At 43.1% G+C, this 21,390-nt stretch overlaps 1 protein-coding gene across 1 annotated transcript in view; it reads right to left on the bottom strand.

Annotated features, from left to right (window-relative positions):
- Positions 1 to 21,390, bottom strand: part of LRP8 (LDL receptor related protein 8) — a 296,358-nt gene that overhangs the window by 46,958 nt on the left and 228,010 nt on the right. The window contains exon 5 of the mRNA XM_077824837.1: positions 8,295 to 8,663. Within this exon, the coding sequence (XP_077680963.1) occupies positions 8,295 to 8,663 (369 nt within the window). The remainder of the gene's footprint in view (positions 1 to 8,294; positions 8,664 to 21,390) is intronic.

The following is a 21,390-nucleotide window of genomic DNA, read 5'->3' as shown; positions in this document are numbered from 1 at the left end:
CCCCTACTCTACTTTCGCTACATTGATGACATCTTCATCATCTGGACCCACGGAAAAGAAGCCCTTGAGGAATTCCACCATGATTTCAACAATTTCCATCCCACCATCAACCTCAGTCTGGACCAGTCCACACAAAAGATCCACTTCCTGAACACTATGGTGCTAATAAGCAATGGTCACATAAACACCACCCTATACCGGAAACCTACTGACCACTATGCCTACCTACATGCCTCCAGCTTTCATCCAGACCACACCACACGATCCATTGTCTACAGCCAAGCTCTACGATACAACCACATTTGCTCCAACCCCTCAGACAGAGACAAACACCTACAAGATCTCTATCAAGCATTCTTACAACTACAGTACCTACCTGCTGAAGTGAAGAAACAGACTGACAGAGCCAGAAGAGTACCCAGAAGTCACCCACTACAGGACAGGCCCAACAAAGAAAATAACAGAACACCACTAGCCATCACCTTCAGCCCCCAACTAAAACCTCTCCAACGCATCATCAAGGATCTACAACCTATCCTGAAGGACAACCCATCACTCTCACAGATCTTGGGAGACAGGCCAGTCCTTGCTTACAGACAGCCCCCCAACCTGAAGCAAATACTCACAAGCAACCACACACCACACAACAGAACCACTAACCCAGGAACCTATCCTTGCAACAAAGCCCGTTGCCAACTGTGTCCACATATCTATTCAGGGGACACCATCATAGGGCCTAATCACATCAGCCACACTATCAGAGGCTCGTTCACCTGCACATCTACCAATGTGATATATGCCATCATGTACCAGCAATGCCCCTCTGCCATGTACATTGGTCAAACTGGACAATCTCTTCATAAAAGAATAAATGGAGACAAATCAGACGTCAAGAATTATAAACATTCAAAAACCAGTTGGAGAACACTTCAATCTCTTTGGTCACTCGATTACAGACCTAAAAGTTGCAATTCTTCAACAAAAAAACTTCAAAAACAGACTCCAACGAGAGACTGCTGAATTGGAATTAATTTGCAAACTGGATACAATTAACTTGGGCTTGAATAGAGACTGGGAGTGGATGGGTCATTATACAAAGTAAAACTATTTCCCCATGTTTATTACCCCCACACCCCCCACTGTTCCTCAGACGTTCTTGTCAACTGCTGGAAATGGCCCACCTTGATTATCACTACAAAAGGTGTCCGCCCCCCCACCCTCATGCTGGTAATAGCTCACCTTAAGTGATCACTCTCGTTACAGTGTATATGGTAACACTCATTGTTTCATGTTCTCTATGTATATAAATCTCCCCACTGTATTTTCCACTGAATGCATCTGATAAAGTGAGCTGTAGCTCACAAAAGCTTATGCTCAAATAAATTTGTTAGTCTCTAAGGTGCCACAAGTTCTCCTTTTCTTTTTGCGAATACAGACTAACACGGCTGCTACTCTGAAACCTGTAATTTAAAAAAATGTATCTTTACAATGTTCTTATAAGTACAACAGCATCATACCTACAATGTTGTGGCAAAAGCTATCATGGGACCTGGTAGGCAGGCAAGGAGTGTGGGAGGTGGTGGGACATTGTCCGCGTGCCTTTTTATAATGAAACTGGGACATAATTCCATTTCAGTATAATTGGCTGAGTGAATACAACAGGCCACCAATCAGGGGCATTCCCACAGCAACAGGATATCCTGTCTTAGAGAGGAGGGCTGTGTTTTTGCAGAGCTCCTCAATGTGCAGAGCTTAGTTTATATGCACCAGCTGTTCACAAAATTGCAGTGCTATTTTGGAGGCTTAAACCAATGAAATCTCAGCACTTTTCTAGCTCCTCTTCAGTTCCACAGAATAGAAACAAAGCAAGAACCTGTTATATTAACTGCTACACATAACACAACTATGTTTTACATTTGCAAACTCTGGACAAAAAGACAAGCTGCTCAAATTCAACATGCACATTCCAGGCTCAAAGCTGGTATTCGCGTTGCCAATTATCCCAGAGTCTTTAATGACACACATGGGGATTTGTGCCAAACAACTTCCATCTGAGGCATTTATTACTTTTTGAAAATAAAGTCACTTTGCAGTTTTATGGCAATTTTCACATGCGTGTCTCAAAGCACTTTTCAGGCATTAACTAAGCCTCAAGATAAGTCCTATTTTATGGATGGAAGGACTGAGGCATAGAGAGTTGGAAGTGACACGAGAAGACTGTTGTAGAGTCAGGATTAGCTCTCAAGAGCCCTGATTCCTAGTTATTTGTTCTAAGCACTGTCCAATATTCCCCTTCTGTATGTACAACCTATATTTCAAAGGAGAACTTTTAAGATAACAGGTCTGGATTGTGAGGCTGATAAATCCAAACTATAGATTATATTAGAAAAATACATTTTGAGTGTATTTATATGAATTCAGAAAAAAAACAACTGTCACAGACAAATTCCTTGAGCCAGTCCATTCTATCCTATTTATTTTCTCTCTCTCTGCCAAAGCATTTTCACTAGTTGTCACCCTCAATGGGTAGCCTAGTCTTTCATTCATCCAAAATGATTATGACAACAAGTGACTGATGCTGGCCTCAAGAGAGATTTTTTTTAAGTGGTTAATATCCCTCTATTATGTATAATACAAAAACCCCAATAGCTCCACGTGCAGGAAAAGATGTCAAATTGATATCGTCTGTCCTGAACTTACTCTAATCAGCTCAAATCTATGGCATTTTTAATACCTATTGTAGAGGTATCAAAGCACCAGATGATGAATGCCATGTCATATATTTGCAATTTCTTCTGTATCTTTAATAAAAAAAAGACTTAGAAAGTTCAGAAAGAGAAGAAAACCTCAGCTGTCTGGGCCAGATCCCCAATGGGTGTAAATCAGGGTAGCTCCACTGAAGTGATTTACAACAGCTGAATATCTGATTCTCTGTTTCCACAACTCTTTGTTTAGCAAACTCAGATCCTTTTGTTTTATAAGGGCACCGACAAACCTTTTAGTTCTCCCATGTCACTTTTAAAGCTGTGTAATAGATGGTACATTTATATTTCAGCTGTGTGCTGCAGAACACGCACCATCTACCGTCACCACCTGGGTGCAGCTTTTTTATGGTTAGGAGCCACACTGGCTTAATCTAGGAATGATCAATTAAACACACAGATACTCACACACAGAGCCACATATCCTCTCTTCTCTGGTGTATTAAGGGTCTCCCTTCCCACTACATACAGCTTTAGTGGACTAATTATACTGTTATTTACACTGGTTTTACATGAGTGTTCTGAACTTCATTTACTTCAGTGGAGTTACTCCTTATTTATATCACTACAAGTGAGAGGAGAATCAGGACCTGCATGTGTCAAGGAGCTCTCCAGAGAAAGGTTGGTGTAACAGTCAAAGCATCAGTGTTGAAATACCTGTGTTTCCTGGAGCCACAGGACCAAACCCAGCAGAGGCAGCTCTGCCATTCATCTCTTTCACATAGGTAAACTGAACATCATACAATTTGCTGTATATGGATTTACTGCAGACCTTGTACACTAAAATTCCTGCCTTCTGAACATGAATGTTAAAGGTCCCAAGGCACTTTCCAAAGGAGTGGGAGTTTGCCCATCTCCCTGGCCATATTTCTTCTTTCCTTCACTATTATGCAGCTGGCAGTCATCACTGCCTCAGAGGAAGTTGCACTATGTGATGTTGTAGGGAGATATTTTGAAAAATTTTCTATACAATTGTGAGATATTACTACTGCTGCCTGCTTTATACCATGCTCCTTCAAAGCTTCCTATCATGATGGCCGGAGCTCAGTGGATACCCTTTGGAACCCATCTCTACCCATGTTGGATCAGGCTAGGGGACGTCCCTGAGTAATAAAGTACTCTCTCGCCTCCAAGGTGGGCTAAGTGTAGTCCCAGTCCTGCCAACCATTTAGCAAAGGCGAGATGAATGCAGGGGTGAAAGTAAGTCGAGTGACTTACCGGTATGCTGGGGCCAGCTCTGGACGCCGGAAGGGGCGGGGCTGAGGGGGTCAGAGCCAGCCCCAGCCCACCCTGTAACGTAAGTGCCCCCTCCCCCACTGGGGTACAGCAGCAGCAGCCCGGGGCTCCAGGGGCTATTTAAAGGGCCTGTGGCTCCCATGCTTCTACAGCCCCGGTCCTTTAAATAGCCCCCAGACCCCTGGAGTAGTGGTGGTGGGGCTCCGGCAGCTATTTAAAGGGCTGGGCTGGTAGAAGCAGGGGAGCCCCAGGCCCTTTAAACAGCCGCCGGAGCCCCACAGCTGCTACCCCAGGGCTCCAGCAGCAGGGCTCTGGAGGCAATTTAAAGGGCTGGGGCTCCAGCCACTGCTGGCAGCCCCAGGCCCTTTAAACTGCCCCCTGGGGAAGCCGGGCTGCCCCAGTACGATGCACCAGCAAGTACCAGGGCTTACTTTCACCTCTGGATGAATGTGACTTGTAAGTGACTTGACTTAGACTCCCTTCTAAACTAAAGAACTGGAGCTCAAAACGGCATTTTCACTGATTTCAACTGGCAAATGCTTCCGGTGACATGTTCCCTACTGCACCCACCTAGGTCCCTTGGATATGGAGAAGGAGAGAGGGGAGCTCATCTTTCTTTACTGGATTGAAGCTTGTGTGTAAATAGTCCACCCTCAAAGGCCAATGCCATTCCAGGGAACGTTCCTCAAGGTCTGAGTTCACTTACTTACATTGTAAGTTCTTTGGAGTGGGGACTGTCATTTTGTTCTATGTTTGTACAGCGCCTCGCACAATGAGGTCCTAGTCCATGACTAGAGCTCCTAGATACTACAAATAATTGTGCACAGAAGGTATCAGAATCAAATGTGCACTAACACAGTAAAGGGCCCCAAGATAACCCCCATGGCTACTAGCACCCTATGACAACCCCCCCGCTCCTTAATAGGAGACAGAGTCCTGCCTGGAATCGGGATCCCACGGACCCACTGCCACAATAGCGGGAGTAGGTGGGAGTAGGATTAAAAATAGCCCCGCACAGGGCTCTACTGTAACATCCTGGCTTTGTGTAGATCAGTGATGTTGCCCTCTAGGGCTGTCCACAGAGAGGATATCAGATCTACTGCTAGTGTTGACTGAGGGAGTTCACCTTCAGCTGCAGCCATTGAGGCCTACATTCCTGAACGTGAAGGACCAGCTCTGTGGCTCAAACAGATCTATTTCATCCCACGAGTAAATCAGTTCCATCATATTGCTCTCCACCAATCACATTGTTATCTTCCTCATATCCAGTCAATCAACGCTTCCCCTCTCAACAAAATCAATCCTCCCCGAAGCTGAGCATCAGTCCTTACTCCTGGGGGCATTCTGCACCAAAAAATTAAAAATTCTGCACCAAAAATTAAAAATTCTGCAAAATTCTGCAAATTTTATTTGTAAAAATAACACTACATAATCACACCAGTTTCAATTATTTTGGTAATTTATTTCAAAATACCCATCAGCAAGTATGTCTGTAACAATACAGACACACACAAAAATCCCCCAGGAGTAGAGAGTTAAAGAAACCCCTATGACAACCCAGTTCCTGTTCTCTGTCCCCCTACCCCCACGCTGGGCGGGGGGGGCCAAACACCCCCCACCAGCTCAGATATCCACACTCCCTCCCCCGCACCAGCCCAGCCATGGAGCCCCCCAGCCCAGATACCCACACCCCTCTTCCCCAGAAGCCAGCCACGGTGCCCCCCGGCCCAGGTACCTACACCCCCTCCCTCCCAGAGCCCAGACACAGGGCTCCCCCTTGTCCAAATACCCATGCCCCCTCTCCCCCCAGAGCCCAGACACAGGGCCCCCCCCAGCCCAGACACCCATCCCTCTCCCCTCCCCAGAGACCAACCACGGGGGTACCCTGGCCCAGATACCCGCACCCCCTTCCCCCAAAACCCAGTCACAGGGCCCCCCCCCCCCACAACCCAGACACCCGCCCCTCTCCCCTCCGCAGAGCCCAGGGATCCAGAGGGAGGAACAGCCTGATGCTGGGTCCCACGCTTGCACGGAGTTTCCTGTGCATGGCCCTCTCCTTCCCTCGGGGCGTGCTGGGAACTGCTCAGAACCCTCTAGCTCCTTCCCCCCAGCAGTGTCTTTTATGTGCGAGCTGGGCTCTGTTGGGTCCAGTGGCCCCTAGTGGTGGCCAGCAGCACTAAACCCCATTTCTGTGGGGGGAAAAGAAATTCTGCGCGCACAATGTTAATTTCTACAAAATTCTTCATTGCACAGTGGTACAGAATTGCCCCAGCAGTAAATCCTGAGCCCACCTTGGACTCCTATTCTGCTGCTGCCCACACCCCCTTTGATTTTCTGTATACCAGCTCTTTCTCCTGCTCCTGAGCCATCTACTCCTTTTTCTTCTCTCCCTACTCTTAAGAGCAGCTTAAGGCTATTCTGCATTTTCCTCTCCCCTCCTGAGCTTCCACTTCCCCCTTCCCCTGTTAAAGGAGCTACAGCATTTGCTCCCTGCCTTTGTCTCCGCTTCACAGAAAGCCTAACTGCCTTCTTGTACGGGCCCTTCCCAAGATGGGACTGCCCTACTAGCCTCACAGGCTGGATTTTTCTGCCCTACTGGGTGCAATGTCTATGTGGACAATAAAAATCCTATGCTTCTGATTCTAAGAGCCAGAGGTTTTCCTGGGTTCCTTAGTTAAAATGTTCAGTCTCTGCAGTTGGTTGTGGCCCTCCTCCCCAGAGCTGCCCACCTTTCAGCAGTGCTGTATGTATGTATATAGCTGTGTAAATATTTTATTTCATCTCAATCTTGTCATTATGAATATTTCAGAGAAACATTTTCTCCATTTCCCTCTTGGTCTCTCTGGGTAAGTGACCAGTTTGAGCAGTTTAGTGTCTGGAAATGGATAAAACATTCAATACACAGCAACAATGTGTTAAATACACAAAACTAACTGAAGAGAAATCTATTATTTATGATCTCTGTGCCTTTAACAAGCCAAACTCTTACACTGAAAGGGCTTAGGTTTTAGAGCACACAGTGCATTTTGAACTGGCTTCTTCAGAGATGCCTTTATTGATTGACTGTTTTATGTTCTGGATTCATAGGCAGAAAACTATATATATATTTCTTTCTTTCTTTCTTTCTTTCTTTTTTTCTTTTTTGCTTTAAGATAGATGTTTCCAACCTGTGAGCTGTGATCCCCTGAGGCAATCTAGGAGTTTTCAAACCTGTTCCCATTCCCCACCTCTGATTTCCAACTGAAACAGATATCCTCAGTCTCTTGCTACCAATTCCTCTGCAGCTAGGCCCCCCACAACCCATTCCACTACCAAAAAGCTGGGCAAGAGGGTAAATTGTTTGCAGTCTATAAGTGCTTACATGGGACATAAATATTTGATAATAGACTCTTCAGCCTAGCAGGCAAAGGTATATCATGATCCAATTGCTGGAAGTTGAAGTTAGACTAATTCAGACTGGAAATAAGGTGTACATTTTTAACAGGGTAATTAACCTTTGGGACAATTTACTATGGGTTGTGGAGGATTCTCCAACACTGGCAATTTTAAAATCAAGACTGGATTTTTTTTAAGATATGTTCCAGTTCAAACTAGATAATAATGCCCCAAAATTATTTTGGGGAAGTTCTATGGCCTGTGTTATGCAGGAGGCCAGACTAGATGATCACAATGTCCTTTCTGGCCTTGGAATCTATGAATCTTCCCCACCCCACCCCACCCTTTCTACTTCCTTTCCAGTCCTGTGTTATTCTTTTAGAACAATTAATTTCCCCCCAAACCTAAATGCTTTCATCTCTCTTTAAGGAGCTATGGGCCAGATTGTGTCACGAAGGTTCTGGCACTGAACAAGGGGCAGGGTGGAGTCACCTTGCCTCTGAAAGGGATTGTGACTCCGTGAGGACCATTGCCTCCTGGAGCTCCTGGAAAGCTGGCTCTCTCCTCCCCACCACGTCAGAGAGGCTCACATTTAAGTCACTACAGAAGCTGCTGTTTAACTCTCTGAGCCTCAGATCAGCCTCTGACTTCTCACTGAATGCAGCATTATTTGCAGCCAACAGAGTTCTGTGCTCAGTCTCATTTGGGCAGGTTATTTTGGTAATTGGGCACTCAGCTACACAGTCTGCAGACACAAATACCCAGTCTGAAGGCATGGATTTGTTGCAGCAAACATGTCATTAGAGGTCTTGGCTGAAATGTGGCCTTTAGTGGCATCCAAAAATTCCCTCTACTCCAAGGAAATCTTTACCCAGCAGACATCCCTTGTCCCCATGCTGCTTAGCCCCGGCAGATACTTACGACAATTCTGCTCGTCTGACTTGTCTTTGCAGTCCTCGTCGCCATCGCACTTCCAGTTCAAGTGGATGCACTCCCCATTGCCACACCTGAATTCGTGGGCCGCACAGGTGTTCAGCACCTGAGGCTTGACTTTGTCGCGACACTTCTCCATCAATTCATCTGAGTAGTCTTCACAGTCGGGCTGGTTGTCACAGACCCACGGCTCTGGGATGCACACGCTGTTGTTGCACTGGAACTCATTAGGGTTGCAGGTGAGTGGCGAGCACTTCCTCTCGTCACTGCCATCTCCACAGTCGTTGTCGCCATCACACACAAAGATCATGGCTATGCAGGTCTTGTTACTGCACTGGAACTCATTGGAAGAACAGACTGTGGGATAAAAACAAACAGATGAGTTGGGAGATCCTCAACCTAGACCCCAATTGGACATTGTGTCCGTATCACGAACCCACCACACACACTTCGGCAGTCTCTGCTCAGGAGAAACCCAACACTGGAGCAGGCTAGGAGTGAAAGACATTAGCTCGGCTGTGTGGAGTCCAGACCAGGAACAGCTAGGGTGTTCCAAGTCAGTAGTGATGCGCATTGGCTGCGTGTGTGTGGAGTCCAGCCGGGGCTGAAATACCAGAGTTGTGGTAGGCTATCACTGAGGATCATTACCACAACTGTGCTTAGAGCCCAGGAATGGAATAGTTGAAGGGCTGAAGGTCAAGACTGAGAAGCACTGGCCGAATTGCATGGGGAGCTTCGAACAGAAGTGCAAGGGAACTGAAGATCAGGAACAAGGACCACTGGCAATACTGTGTGTGGTCCCAGCAGCAGAACAGCAAAGGTGTAGCAAGCTAAGACTGAAGAGCACTATCAGAGCTATGCTGGGAGACAAGCAATGGAACAGCAGAGATATTACAGTCTAGGATGGAGATGCATGGCAGAATTGTGTGACACAGGCTTGCATAGCTCCTGATGGCACTATACTGAGCTCAAGCCAGTGCTATCAGTTCCTGACTTTCATGACTTTCACCAAATTCACCCCCCCAAAACTAAGCAAATTTCAGAATTTCACAGCGTCTTGTTTTGGACATATTAAGTGAGACACACAGGGTAAATATTCAATGAGTTGTGCAGGGATTAGCTGCTGAATCATGTCGATAAATCCCTTCACAAGGTACTGACTATTTCCCCGGGAAGTCACCATTCTGCATTTACATACAAATGAGACTTTTTGAGCTATGAAGGAGAACAAACTTTTTTCCTTTGCATGCCTGATTTACTGCTGAGCCAGAGGAATCTGCTCAAATTAAACTTTCAGATGTCCCAACAATGGTCACTCTTATGCAAAAAGAAGAACACAGCCGCTGGCAAGAGTTCCCTATAACTACTTTTAATTGGTACCTAATTTACTCAGTTATTAAGGGAAAAAATTCAGTTTCAGCAGCTTCGAAGACCCGGCGGAAAATTATGGCTTTTATCAATTAGATTAGATCAAATAATCCGTCTTGAAAAATGCTTCTTTTAATGTCGCTCAGGAGGCTCTCGTCTTCAATAGCAAAAGTACTTATTGCCCCTGCTGCACAGCTCCTGTGACTGTCATAAATATAAAGGGAAGGGTAAACCCCTTTAAAATCCCTCCTGGCCAGAGGAAAACTCCTCTCACCTGTAAAGGGTTAAGAAGCTAAAGGTAACCTCGCTGGCACCTGACCAAAATGACCAATGAGGAGACAAGATACTTTCAAAAGCTGGGAGGAGGGAGAGAAACAAAGGGTCTCTGTCTGTCTGTATGCTGGGTCTTGGCCGGGGATAGACCAGCTCACGAAAGCTCATGCTCAAATAAACTGGTTAGTCTCTAAGGTGCCACAAGTACTCCTTTTCTTTTTGCGAATACAGACTAACACGGCTGTTACTCTGAAACCTTAGAACTTTTAGTAAGTAATCTAGCCAGGTATGTGTTAGATTATGATTTCTTTAAATGGCTGAGAAAAGAATTGTGCTGAATAGAATAACTATTTCTGTCTGTGTATCTTTTTTGTAACTTAAGGTTTTGCCTAGAGGGATTCTCTATGTTTTGAATCTAATTACCTTGTAAGATATCTACCATCCTGATTTTACAGAGGGGATTTCTTTACTTCTATTTACTCCTATTTCTATTAAAAGTCTTCTTGTAAGAAAACTGAATGCTTTTTCATTGCTCTCAGATCCAAGGGTTTGGGTCTGTGGTCACCTATGCAAATTGGTGAGGCTTTTTATCCAACATTTCCCAGGAAAGGGGGGGGGTGCAAGTGTTGGGAGGATTGTTCATTGTTCTTAAGATCCAAGGGTCTGGGTCTGTAGTCACCTAAGCAAATTGGTGAGGCTTTTTACCAAACCTTGTCCAGGAAGTGGGGTGCAAGGTTTTGGGAAGTATTTGGGGGGAAAGACGTTTCCAAACAGCTCTTCCCCAGTAACCAGTATTTGTTTGGTGGTGGTAGCGGCCAATCCAAGGACAAAGGGTGGAATATTTTGTACCTTGGGGAAGTTTTGACCTAAGCTGGTAAAGATAAGCTTAGGAGGTTTTCATGCAGGTCCCCACATCTGTACCCTAGCGTTCAGAGTGGGGGAGGAACCTTGACAGTGACAAACCACACTGCTGAAATAACACTGGTAGCTGAGACATAACATGGGAAGCGCATCTGGAAGACACCAGAATCTCTACTACGTGGAGTTAAGTACTAGCTTTGAGGGTGTGGCAAGAGCACCGGGAGAATGATCTAATAAGGCCATGTCTACACTGTGAGCTAGGGCTTTGATTCCCAGCTCACGCAGACATTGACACGAGCTCTCATCCAGCTAGTGCACTAAAAATCGTAGTGCAGCTGCCTGAACCGTGTGGGTCCATACTCAGCACAGCTATCCCGTGCTGCGCTCCTGCTACCACAGCTATGCTACTATTTTTAAGCATGCTAACTTGACAAGAGCTAGTGTGTGAGAGTCTATATGAGAGCTGGGAATCACACCCCAGCTCAAGGTGGAGACATACGCTAAACAGTGTTATACAGAACTATTCTGGTTTTTTCACCTAGGAAGATAAGCACAGACTGCTCACAATGGAATTATTAGTATATACACTACCTTACTCATGAACTTACCAGGCTGTATGGGCAAAGAGCATAGCTGAAGTTTCTAACTCCCTGAAGTGCTCGTGTTCTACCTATCTGATCTATTTTGATATGCCCTAAAGTAAAACCTAAGAAACCCAAGTCCTCCTTCCCTCCCTGGATCAGTCCCAGCAAACCCAACTTCTTTCTACCTGTCTGGGCATTATTTTGGCTCCCACCACCTAAGTGCCAAAAGGACAAGCCCATTTGAGGAAGCAGAGGTGTTTGCCTTCCTTGGTAGCATCTCACACTGGGCACCAATGGAGACAGAATTTGATGGATCCATTTTTTGATTCAGTGTGGCAAATCCTATGCTTGTATTTTTAAATCCATGGTATCAAATCACTAGTGCACTAAAATTACAAATTATTAGAACCACCAAATGAATTCTTGCTTGTTCGGGGGTTGGTGGTAGAATGGGGCAGAGATGTCTTGCCAATAAGAAAAAGATTCAGGTTCCAAAAAGAGTCAAAGGAGAAGGATGCTTTTGGGCACAGACCACAAACTATTCTATGGCTGTGATGAAGCAGATTTTTAAAGGAATCTCAATTCCACCTTCAATTTTCTGGATGCAATTTTATAACTGCCATTAAGTGCATCTGAAAATTACAGCATTTGGTCATCTAGCTACCTGATTTGTTAGCACACTCAGGTGGAGAGATGTCTAAATACTAGGAACTGCATCTAAAATAACTGCACGGCAGAGCTGGAGTTCATTAAAAGAAAAGAATAGGCACAATCTCTACTTATATGTCTGTCTTCCTCTCACAAACATTTACACGGCACCTGCCTTTCTCCAAAGTTCTAATTATGCATATTTAGCTATTCTGATTAATTGGCACTTGTACAACTGAAAACAAAATGACCTATTAATCTTATCGATCTGTCTTCATCTCTGCAATCTAGCAGCCATTTCAAATGGGTAATGTTATGGCACTGTGGAGTATTAATTTGAAGTAACACAGCTATAGCCTTACTGATCTGATTGAAGAGAGATGATAAACATTAGAGCTGCAGTGACTACATGCAGATAACGTAACAGATCAAGGCTGAGCTGAGGAATACATCAAAATAAATGTTAGAAAAGCTACCTCAGAAAAAAATAAATAAGCAAAGTTCGCATAAGCTCTTGATCCCTAATATTTTGGCAGGGTTACAGCAATTTACACACTCCAACTGTGAATTAATTTCCTTCCCTGAGCTGTAATAAGCACATCTTTCTTCCTTGTTTTCATTACTCCCACCTCTGTCCCTTCTTATGTTTGTATGTGTTGCCTGTCTCCCTTTTGAAATTTGCCAAGTGTGCAAATTAGAGATGGTCACATGTATCCATAGAAAATGGGGGTCGGTCACCTACAGACAATGCAAATTAATATAAAAGCTCCTCCTCCCCTGTACACACAAACCCCACTAGAATATTAAATGTATCGAAAATCTCAAAGAATAAAAGCAATTTTGCTTTCATGCCTCCCCGAGGACTTCTGCAATGAAGCTTATGATTTCCTAGCTACTAATTCACAAGCTTATGATTATTTTATTTTGTTTTTAAAATGTGAATTCAGTGCTGATGCCAGAGAGCACTAGAGACTGAAGTCCTCTTTCCACTGAACAGGGAGGGCTGCCCTGGCACATCTTTAACCCTGGCCCAGAAGCACGTGTAGCTGCTTGTGCAGACAACGCTTCAGTGGCAACAGTGGTGACAGTTACAGTGGTGATTCCTGTGATGTGGTCATCAGGTTACTATGGACTGGACTGTTACCACAGACTCATTTTCCACAGGCCTCAGCCAGACCTCTGCCTAGGCAGTGCACACTGGCACTGTAGTGGCACCCCCATAGAGAGAGTACTCCCCATTCCAGACCCATCTGGCTCCACTGGCTTTTAAGGAAAGGAAAGAGGGAGTTATTGTCTCATCTTCAACCTACCTTGCCCCTCCCTAGCCACTTTCAGAGAGCTAGATTTTATGGAGTGTGCTAGGAAGAAGCAAAGTCTGCACCCTCTAGCCATACTGTGGCTTGCTCTTCTACAGGGCTGAAACAGGGGGAGAGGACCTCCTTACACTCTTCCTACACCCACACAGGAGCCGACCACATGGTGACCTTTTGCATGGCTTTACACCAGTATAAAGTACCCTTAGAGCAAGAAAAGGGTCGCATTATGCATTACTATAGACAGCACATGGAGAGAGATGGTCGGAGGAATAGGTGAAAGGCAATTTACACACACATCATCCTTCCCAAGTCTGATGGGTACTTAGGCAGCCCCCATTATTACAGCATCTCAGAGCTTCCCTGGGGTCATGGATCAGTGTTCATGCCGCACTCTCCATTAATACCCGGCCCCGCTAATGATCCAACCAGCAGACCAAATTCGGTGATGAATCCTGGTCACATGCCATCTGAGGCATGTTGTGCATATGCTAAGAAGTTCTTCCCAAGTATTTCAATAGAAAATAACATTAAACAGTAATTAAATACCCACCATGGCATTTATTTCTCCTTTGACTTGAGCAATTGGTTTACGTTCTCTAATTTGGTACCTGCCCTATCAGGAGATTTTTTGTATAAAAGGGAGAAAACCCAATATTAGTTTCCATTTTTTTCAGTGCAGAGAAGTAAGTGTTGTAGTCTCAGATGCAAAATCTTTTAAAATATGAAGTGATCCCAGTAGAAGTCTTGAAAATCTTTGATTGGCAAGAGTGTTGCAGCTCTGACTGGACCTTGGGCTCCGAAACCCACCCCCTTCCCTGGGCTTCAGTACCCAAACTCCAACCCAAACTGCAATGTCTACTAGCTGTTTTTAGTGCCGTAGCACAGGCCCAAGTCTATAGACCTGTGCGTTGAGACTCACTGCTACAGGTTTTAAAAGCAATGAAGTGGTACGCGTAGTGACTTACTATTGGCACCCTTTTCTCTTAGTCACTATTCAGCTAATAGGACACTAGTAGGCACTAGGATGTTGGAGGTGCCATCTTTCGGATACGATGTAAAACTGAAGCCTTTGTATAGTCAATTCTATGGCACTTTTTGTAAGAGCAGAGAATAGTTACATTCATGTCCTGGTAAAAATTCCTCATCATTTATATGAATTCTGTCTCTGTAAATTCCACATCTGGTTTCATTTGTATATGGCATTCTCTTTTATTTTCTATACTAGTGTAAGGCCATTGGGCACTGCTTAACAGTTGCAGTGTTTCAATGTGGGTAAAGCGAGTCTTATGTATAATAACTTTTCTATAAGTCAGGAATCTATAGAGTAATTACTGTGGATTTTCAAATATTAATTTGATGCAAAACAAAATGTGAAATTGACAATATCCATCATTAATAAAAAAGACACTCCATCATACAGCTGCAGAAGTGACTCCCTAATGAAGGCTGTTACTAGCTTCTCAATAATAAGCCCAATTGATTTTGCCTCCTGTTTCTCAAAAAAAAAAAAAAAATTCATTTTGCTTGAAATTACATGTGTAGTTTACAGCCAGACAAGAACTGTTTGGCAAAATTTGTGGTGAATTGACAAACAATTTCAGAGTTACTGGGGTGTGGAAAATGAGGTGAATTTAACTTTTTGAAACTTTTTTTGCAATGCAACAAATGTTGATGTCTGTAAAAAGAGTCAGTGAGGAATATGGACTATTCCTGCGTGTGATGAAAACAAAATGCATGTGATCTGGTAAAAGAGACCCTGACAACAAAGAACTGAAAACTATGAAATGGCCACCCTAAAAGAGGGAGAGCGGTCACTCATACAGTCTAAGAACAGAGATGAGACTGTGAAAAGAAGGACAGGCCTTGTGAGAGGACGTGACATATTCTGAAACCTACCCGCGTCCTAGGTGGCAGATAGGCATTACCTTGTAAGCATGATAATAAGCTGTTTATTGTTTTCAATATATTTTCTCTGTAATGCTTTTCTTCTGAATAAATAATACTTTGCTTTATGAATGCTGGCTGGTCACTTGTTAACCCTGTTGTTGCCCCACAGAGAAGATGGATGTAGGTGATGAACTAAAGTCAGATCTGCTGAGGTAGTCATAGTGAATTGCAGGATGAACTGCAGCCTAAATCCCCACTCTAGAGAGAGAGTGTTGTGGGATTCTGCCTCAAGAAAGGTGATGACTGAAGGCCTGAGACATAAGCTGGATGCCCTCAAGGAAGCCACAAAGGGGTCAGAGATGCAGTTACCTTGGAAACAGCGACAATATACATTTTCAAAGACGTTGAGGCCATGTGTCAGGTGCCTCTGTTCAAAGCAAGATTCATGCTCCTTGGGGCATTTTCCCTCAGAAGGCTACCCTCTAGGGAGGGCAGCAAAAGAGAGAGAGGTAAATAATGATGACCTTGAAGTGAATTCCTCTGAATAAAGACAGGCCTTCCATAGAGGAAATAATGCAACAGAATTGCAGTCTCACCACTATTAGTGGCTGTTGCTATGGTGATTGATATGGAGAAGCCCATAGAGATGAGGCGTGCAGAAGAAATGGTAATTCCTAATTCTAGTCAAAGCATTAATGTAGCTAAGGAGCCAGGGAAACCATTTCAAATAATCTCACAAATTAATATTTGCATTTGTCTGCTTCTTTTGCAACACAGCTTTCCACAAACACAAACAAGCTATTTTTTCCAGTCTCTGGAGCTGCATTAGAGTAATATTAGTTAATTATAACAGTGTGACCAGACTCCAGAGTTACTGCTGATAAATAATTGTTGATGCAAAAATGCGTTATTGATCTATAGTAAGTTTTCAGAGACTCATGCGTTCATTGAAAATGGCTTTATTTTCGTGGTGGTATAATTAACATACGTCCTTTATTCAGCAGTAACTGCATAGCACTTCAATGAACAGAAGAGTACTGTATATACATAAGACCTGAAAAGTCTTCCTTTTTTTAATATCTTTTTCACTAACATATGCAAAGTTACTATTAAGAACTTGCAGTGTCCTCAGTTCTGTTCTGTAATGGGGAATTGCTACAAGACTCCTGAATACTGAAACAGCACAGATTCCCTGGTTAAATAACTGAAAGGCACATCAAAATAAGTGTGATTCTAATGTAAAGAGAAAAAGGCATTACGATGCATAAGGTTTACATTGTGTAGTTTTATGTTCAAATTGCAGATACCCACAAGTGAAGAGATAAAGACCTATCTTTACGCTTTTTATGTTCTTTTAGAATGTAATCTGTTGAATCAAATTTTAGATGTTCTGTAGTAGATATAATTTTAGTAGAAATATATGCAAGAAAGCGTTTGGATTTTTTTTATTCTTGGAATTGGAACCTGGATGAGATGTGCCCACTCACATTCTCCAGACATGACTTGTTTGTTAAAATGGCAATTTTACAAATTATACTGATTTGGCAAATCACTAAGAACCGTACGAGAATATCGATTAAACTAATAGTTCCATGACATTAACATACAAATTCATACCTATCATAAAATTGTGTTGTTTTTAGTTACTCAACTAAGGTATTACAGAATAAAGCCATGATGCTGCACACGGATCCACAAAGGAAATATTATGCTCATGAAGAGTCCTACTGAAGTGCATGGGACTCCCTCTAGCTATAAGAATTGTTTGCACTGGTCCTTTTGCACGGTGAGGGGCTAACTCTGCCGCTAGGGAATTTAAATCAGAGATGTTTTGCCAGGAAAAGCAGACTGTATGACTGTCAGACCTTTAGTCCATTATACTGAGGTTCACACTGATTATGCAGATATGCTAATATGAAATAAGTTAAGAAGTACTCAAAAATATTTGTCTGAATTTCCATCTTTCCCCTTTAGAAAGATGCTGCTTCTGATTTCCTACTCTCAACTCAGGAAAGGAACTCTGCAGAGTCTTAAAAGCTTTAGATTAGTCAAATTAAATTTATCAGATTACAGCTAGATCTGCTTTAATCCCAGGGAGTTTGTAAACTCCATTTTTGTTGTGATTAGGGGAAAAAAAAGAAATTCAGATTAAGATGTCAGTGGTGCAGTGCATGCTACCTCTTCCTACCTTCAAATTCCCAAGCACAAGGATAAAGCAAACATCAACCACCAGGACCAACTGAACCACCTTTGGGTCATAACTGGTTCTCAGTTAAACACATGTAAAACAAGAGTAATTCCACTAAGTCAACAAAGTCACTATGGATTTATGAGAAAAGAATTTGGCCCATTGTCTTACACTAGAGATTAATAATATGTTTACAGTATGTTTCTTTCCTGGACATCTATAAACAAAATGGTTGCCGGCAATAACACATGACAGCCTCTCGTAGCTTCTAAACACCTACTGTCAATCACTGCATAGCTACTCACACATGTCTCAAAGCCATCTGGGAAAAATAGATTTTATTTTCCAAATTCTTAGGCAAAAGCCAATTTGTTGATTGGGTGGCCCTGTAGGAACGTCTGTGAAAGGCAGAGAGGAGAAAAACAACATTCCCTTCCCTAGAGATATGCTTCTGAATCAATGGGCAAAACAGGTAAGAAAAAAACATTCAAAATGGAAAGCCTGACTTCAGTTAGATAATCTTGTAGTAGCTATGACAACTGAGAGAAACGCAGGCTCCGGAAGTCTAGCTCTGCTGAATAATGAGCTACAAGGCTGTGTTCACACTACAAGCAGTGAGTTCACTGCCCCATAAAAATCTCTACCTCCATTAATTTCATCTGCTTGAAGGGAATTCTTCACAAGAGCCAATATTTCTTTTTACAGTGGTTCACCGCACCATTAGACCTGAATATTCACAGCATTTAGCACACTATATCATTAACTCCTCTGGAGCAAAAGACAAATCAGGAGAAAGCTAAAATTTGCCATGCAAAACCTTGTGCAAAATTTACCCTAATGATGCTGTTATCTCCAGCATTCCCACCAGAACCTGAGATCCTAAACAAGGTGGAGTGAAACTGCAATGACAATTTAACAATTTATGTTTGGAATAAAATATAAGCACGTTGGCTTGTGTTCGCTGGGCAGTCAAAGATTCCTTTTAGATGCAGCAGTAGGGGTAGAAAAAACCCACTACCATAAACACAGGCCAAATTTTCAAAGGGCAACTTAGCCTCTATTTGCAATTCTGGCAGCATTGCTACTTGGTGGGTGACCATGTTTAGAGAATTTGGCCTAGAAACTACAGCTATTCAAATGGGAAGTTCCATAAAAGGAAATCAACATTGATATAGGAATAAACTTGGAAGCAAAAACTCTTAGGCCAAGGCTGTGATCCCATGGGTGTTAACGGGATGGGGATCCCTTTGGTGTTGATTTCAATGGGATTAGGATTTGGCCTTTCACTTCTACAGTTTTTGTATAAAAAGGATTTAGAAACAAAGGGCTGCGTAGGGTTCCCACCTGTCCAGTTTTCACCTGCACAGTCTGGGTTTTGTCTTGTGTGTCCAGGTGCCATTTGGCAAGCCCTGATGTCCAATTTTTTCGATCTGTGGAAAAGGTGACAACTCTAAGCGGAAGGAAGGAGGCAGTGCAGCAGCAGCCGCCATCTCTGGGACCAGGCTGCTCATGTGGCCTGTGGTGTCGCATGGCCCTGTGCAGCCCACAGGTGGCAGGCAAGGTGAAGACACTGCGAATGACAGGGGCAGGGCCTTGAGGGGAAGAGGCAGAGAAGGGATGGGGCCTTGAAGGAAGAGGTGGAGCAGGGGATGGGTCTTGGGGAAGAGGCAGAACAGGGGCAGGGCCTTAGGGGAAGAGGTGGGACGGGGGTGGGGACTCAGAGGTCCAGTTACCAGCCATTAGAAAGGTGGCAACCCTAGGGCTGCACCTCAGTGTATTTTTGGTTCATATCACCAGCACTATTGGTGATATGACACATTAATTCTACATTCATATGTGCAATCATTGCTTTAAACTTTATACAAAATAACCTAACTGTGGACTAAACCTTCCCAGCTATACTTCAGCCCTGAGGTGAATTTTTTTAGAAAATGCAAGCAAAATCCATTCAACTGATTTAATTGTCTGAGGGCAAAAAAAGATAATTTTTCAGCCACAATGAAAATTTTCAGATGTTTTTGTGCTTGGCCAATTCACAAAACAACTTTCTTTTAAAGCTTCAAACTTTTCCTGGCCATAGTCTTGGGAAAGGGCTGTGCCATGTTTGAAGATACTTGGTTTTGAAATAACGTTTTCAAATTGTGCTCAGTTCATAGAGCTATAATGTACTGGCTAGAGGGAGCAAACTATATATACCACTGCGCATAAAAGGGAGGTATGTCCAATCTGCTCAAACGTGTCTCATCATAACGTAAGCCCTTTCACTTCTATACCTAAAGCAGATTCTCTTTTAGTTTAAGTAGTAGAAAGCTGTGTTTGGGGATTAAAAGGTACAGAATTCTGGACCCTCTGTCACCCAAAGTCTTCTAGGTACATGACGTGCAGTATGGCTGGCAGCTATAGAATGACATAGATAGGGGCCTGGATATGGGATTTCTACATCCATGAACCCTAGCCACTGGGGGAGTATATAGTGAGCCAGCTCTGGGCTAAATTCTGCCCTCTGTTGCAGTGACGTAGATAAGGAAGAGGCAACTTCTCCCACTCCAGCAGCAGGGCAGGATCTTTCTCTAGCACTCAAGATGATTGTTTATGCATCTATGATTTCAGGATACGTCCACTGTTTAAGTGTAAATAATGTAAAATATACATTAGGGGAATCCTAAAGTTTATATTTTAATTATCCAAACATCTGAAAGCAATCTTAACTCTGTCCCATAATAATCTTAATTTTGTTCCTTTGCATTAAAATAAAGTATTTCATAACAAGCCCCTACAACCCTGGGTAAAATTGTATTTTTTTCAGCAAGCACGACAATATAATGCCAGTGGAAAGAACTGCACTTTTTAAAAAATGCACCTTCAGTAAAACTGCATAAAAACATTAAGCAGTGAACCTTTACTTTAAACTGCACCTTCTTCCATACCCTTTGAAGAATATTTTATTTACTGAACATACTGATACATTACATGATTTTAGGGTAAAAGCTCCTGTTGTGAATGCATGCACACAAGGAAGAAAAGTTTAGGCTGCTATGGGAACACTGAGGGTCAGATTCCAGGAACTATGTTCTGCTTACTTGGGGTGTGGGGAGGACATCACTCTGCATCAGTTATGGAATAGTATATTTCACCTGCGCTGGCTCCAACATTAGGAAAAAGCAAAGTCTGCTTAACAGCCACCTTTGACCCCACATCTCTTCAACTGCACAGAGCAGAGGTCTGGCACAGCTAAAGCTCTGGCCCTTAGTGTGAATTTCTTGACATGTCCAATTAAAACCTCTACCTTAACATGGCATTAATGTAGGGTTTTACATTTAATTATGATAGACATTGATACATTCATCTGGAAACTACCCTCATTTTTACTGTAAGGGTGCAATTATAACTAACCACCAGGTTAATTTTTTTTGCTTTCTTGTTGTTATATAGCTCAAAACAAATGTGAATACGGAATGAGATATTTCCTAAAGAACAATGGGGATTTTCCTGTAATTTCTACTGCTTTTGAAGGAGATCTAATACTTTAAGCAGTGATAAAGTCAAAGCTGTCCACAGTGTTTAATTTCTGGATAGCCTGGGCATAATGCACAAACATTAATCCCTCCAGCTGTCCAGTAATTAAACATCATGTGAAACCCAGAGGATATCATTGCTTTCCTACTTAATCTTATTTCTGAAGGACTTTCATTTGTTAAACCTACAATCACTTTCTTTCCATTCTTGAGGATAATATTAGATTCTTCCACCAATACAAGTGCACCCAGCATATAGCTATGTTCCCACAGTAGCAAGATTTTTGCAAGAAATACATTTTTTCATCACACATTGAAATAATTAAGAATGGGACACTGGGCACATACTTAATCCATTTGGATGAGTACAATTTTACTAAAATCAATGGGGTAATTCAGAGCAGAATTTGGTCCTGTGTGTTTGATTTTTTCTGAATTGCATAT

Source organism: Eretmochelys imbricata, chromosome 8 (genome assembly GCF_965152235.1).
Source record: "Eretmochelys imbricata isolate rEreImb1 chromosome 8, rEreImb1.hap1, whole genome shotgun sequence".
Taxonomy (NCBI): Eukaryota; Metazoa; Chordata; order Testudines; family Cheloniidae; genus Eretmochelys; species Eretmochelys imbricata.
Note: the sequence above shows the minus strand (reverse complement) of the source record. Positions and strands in the feature narration are given on the sequence as shown.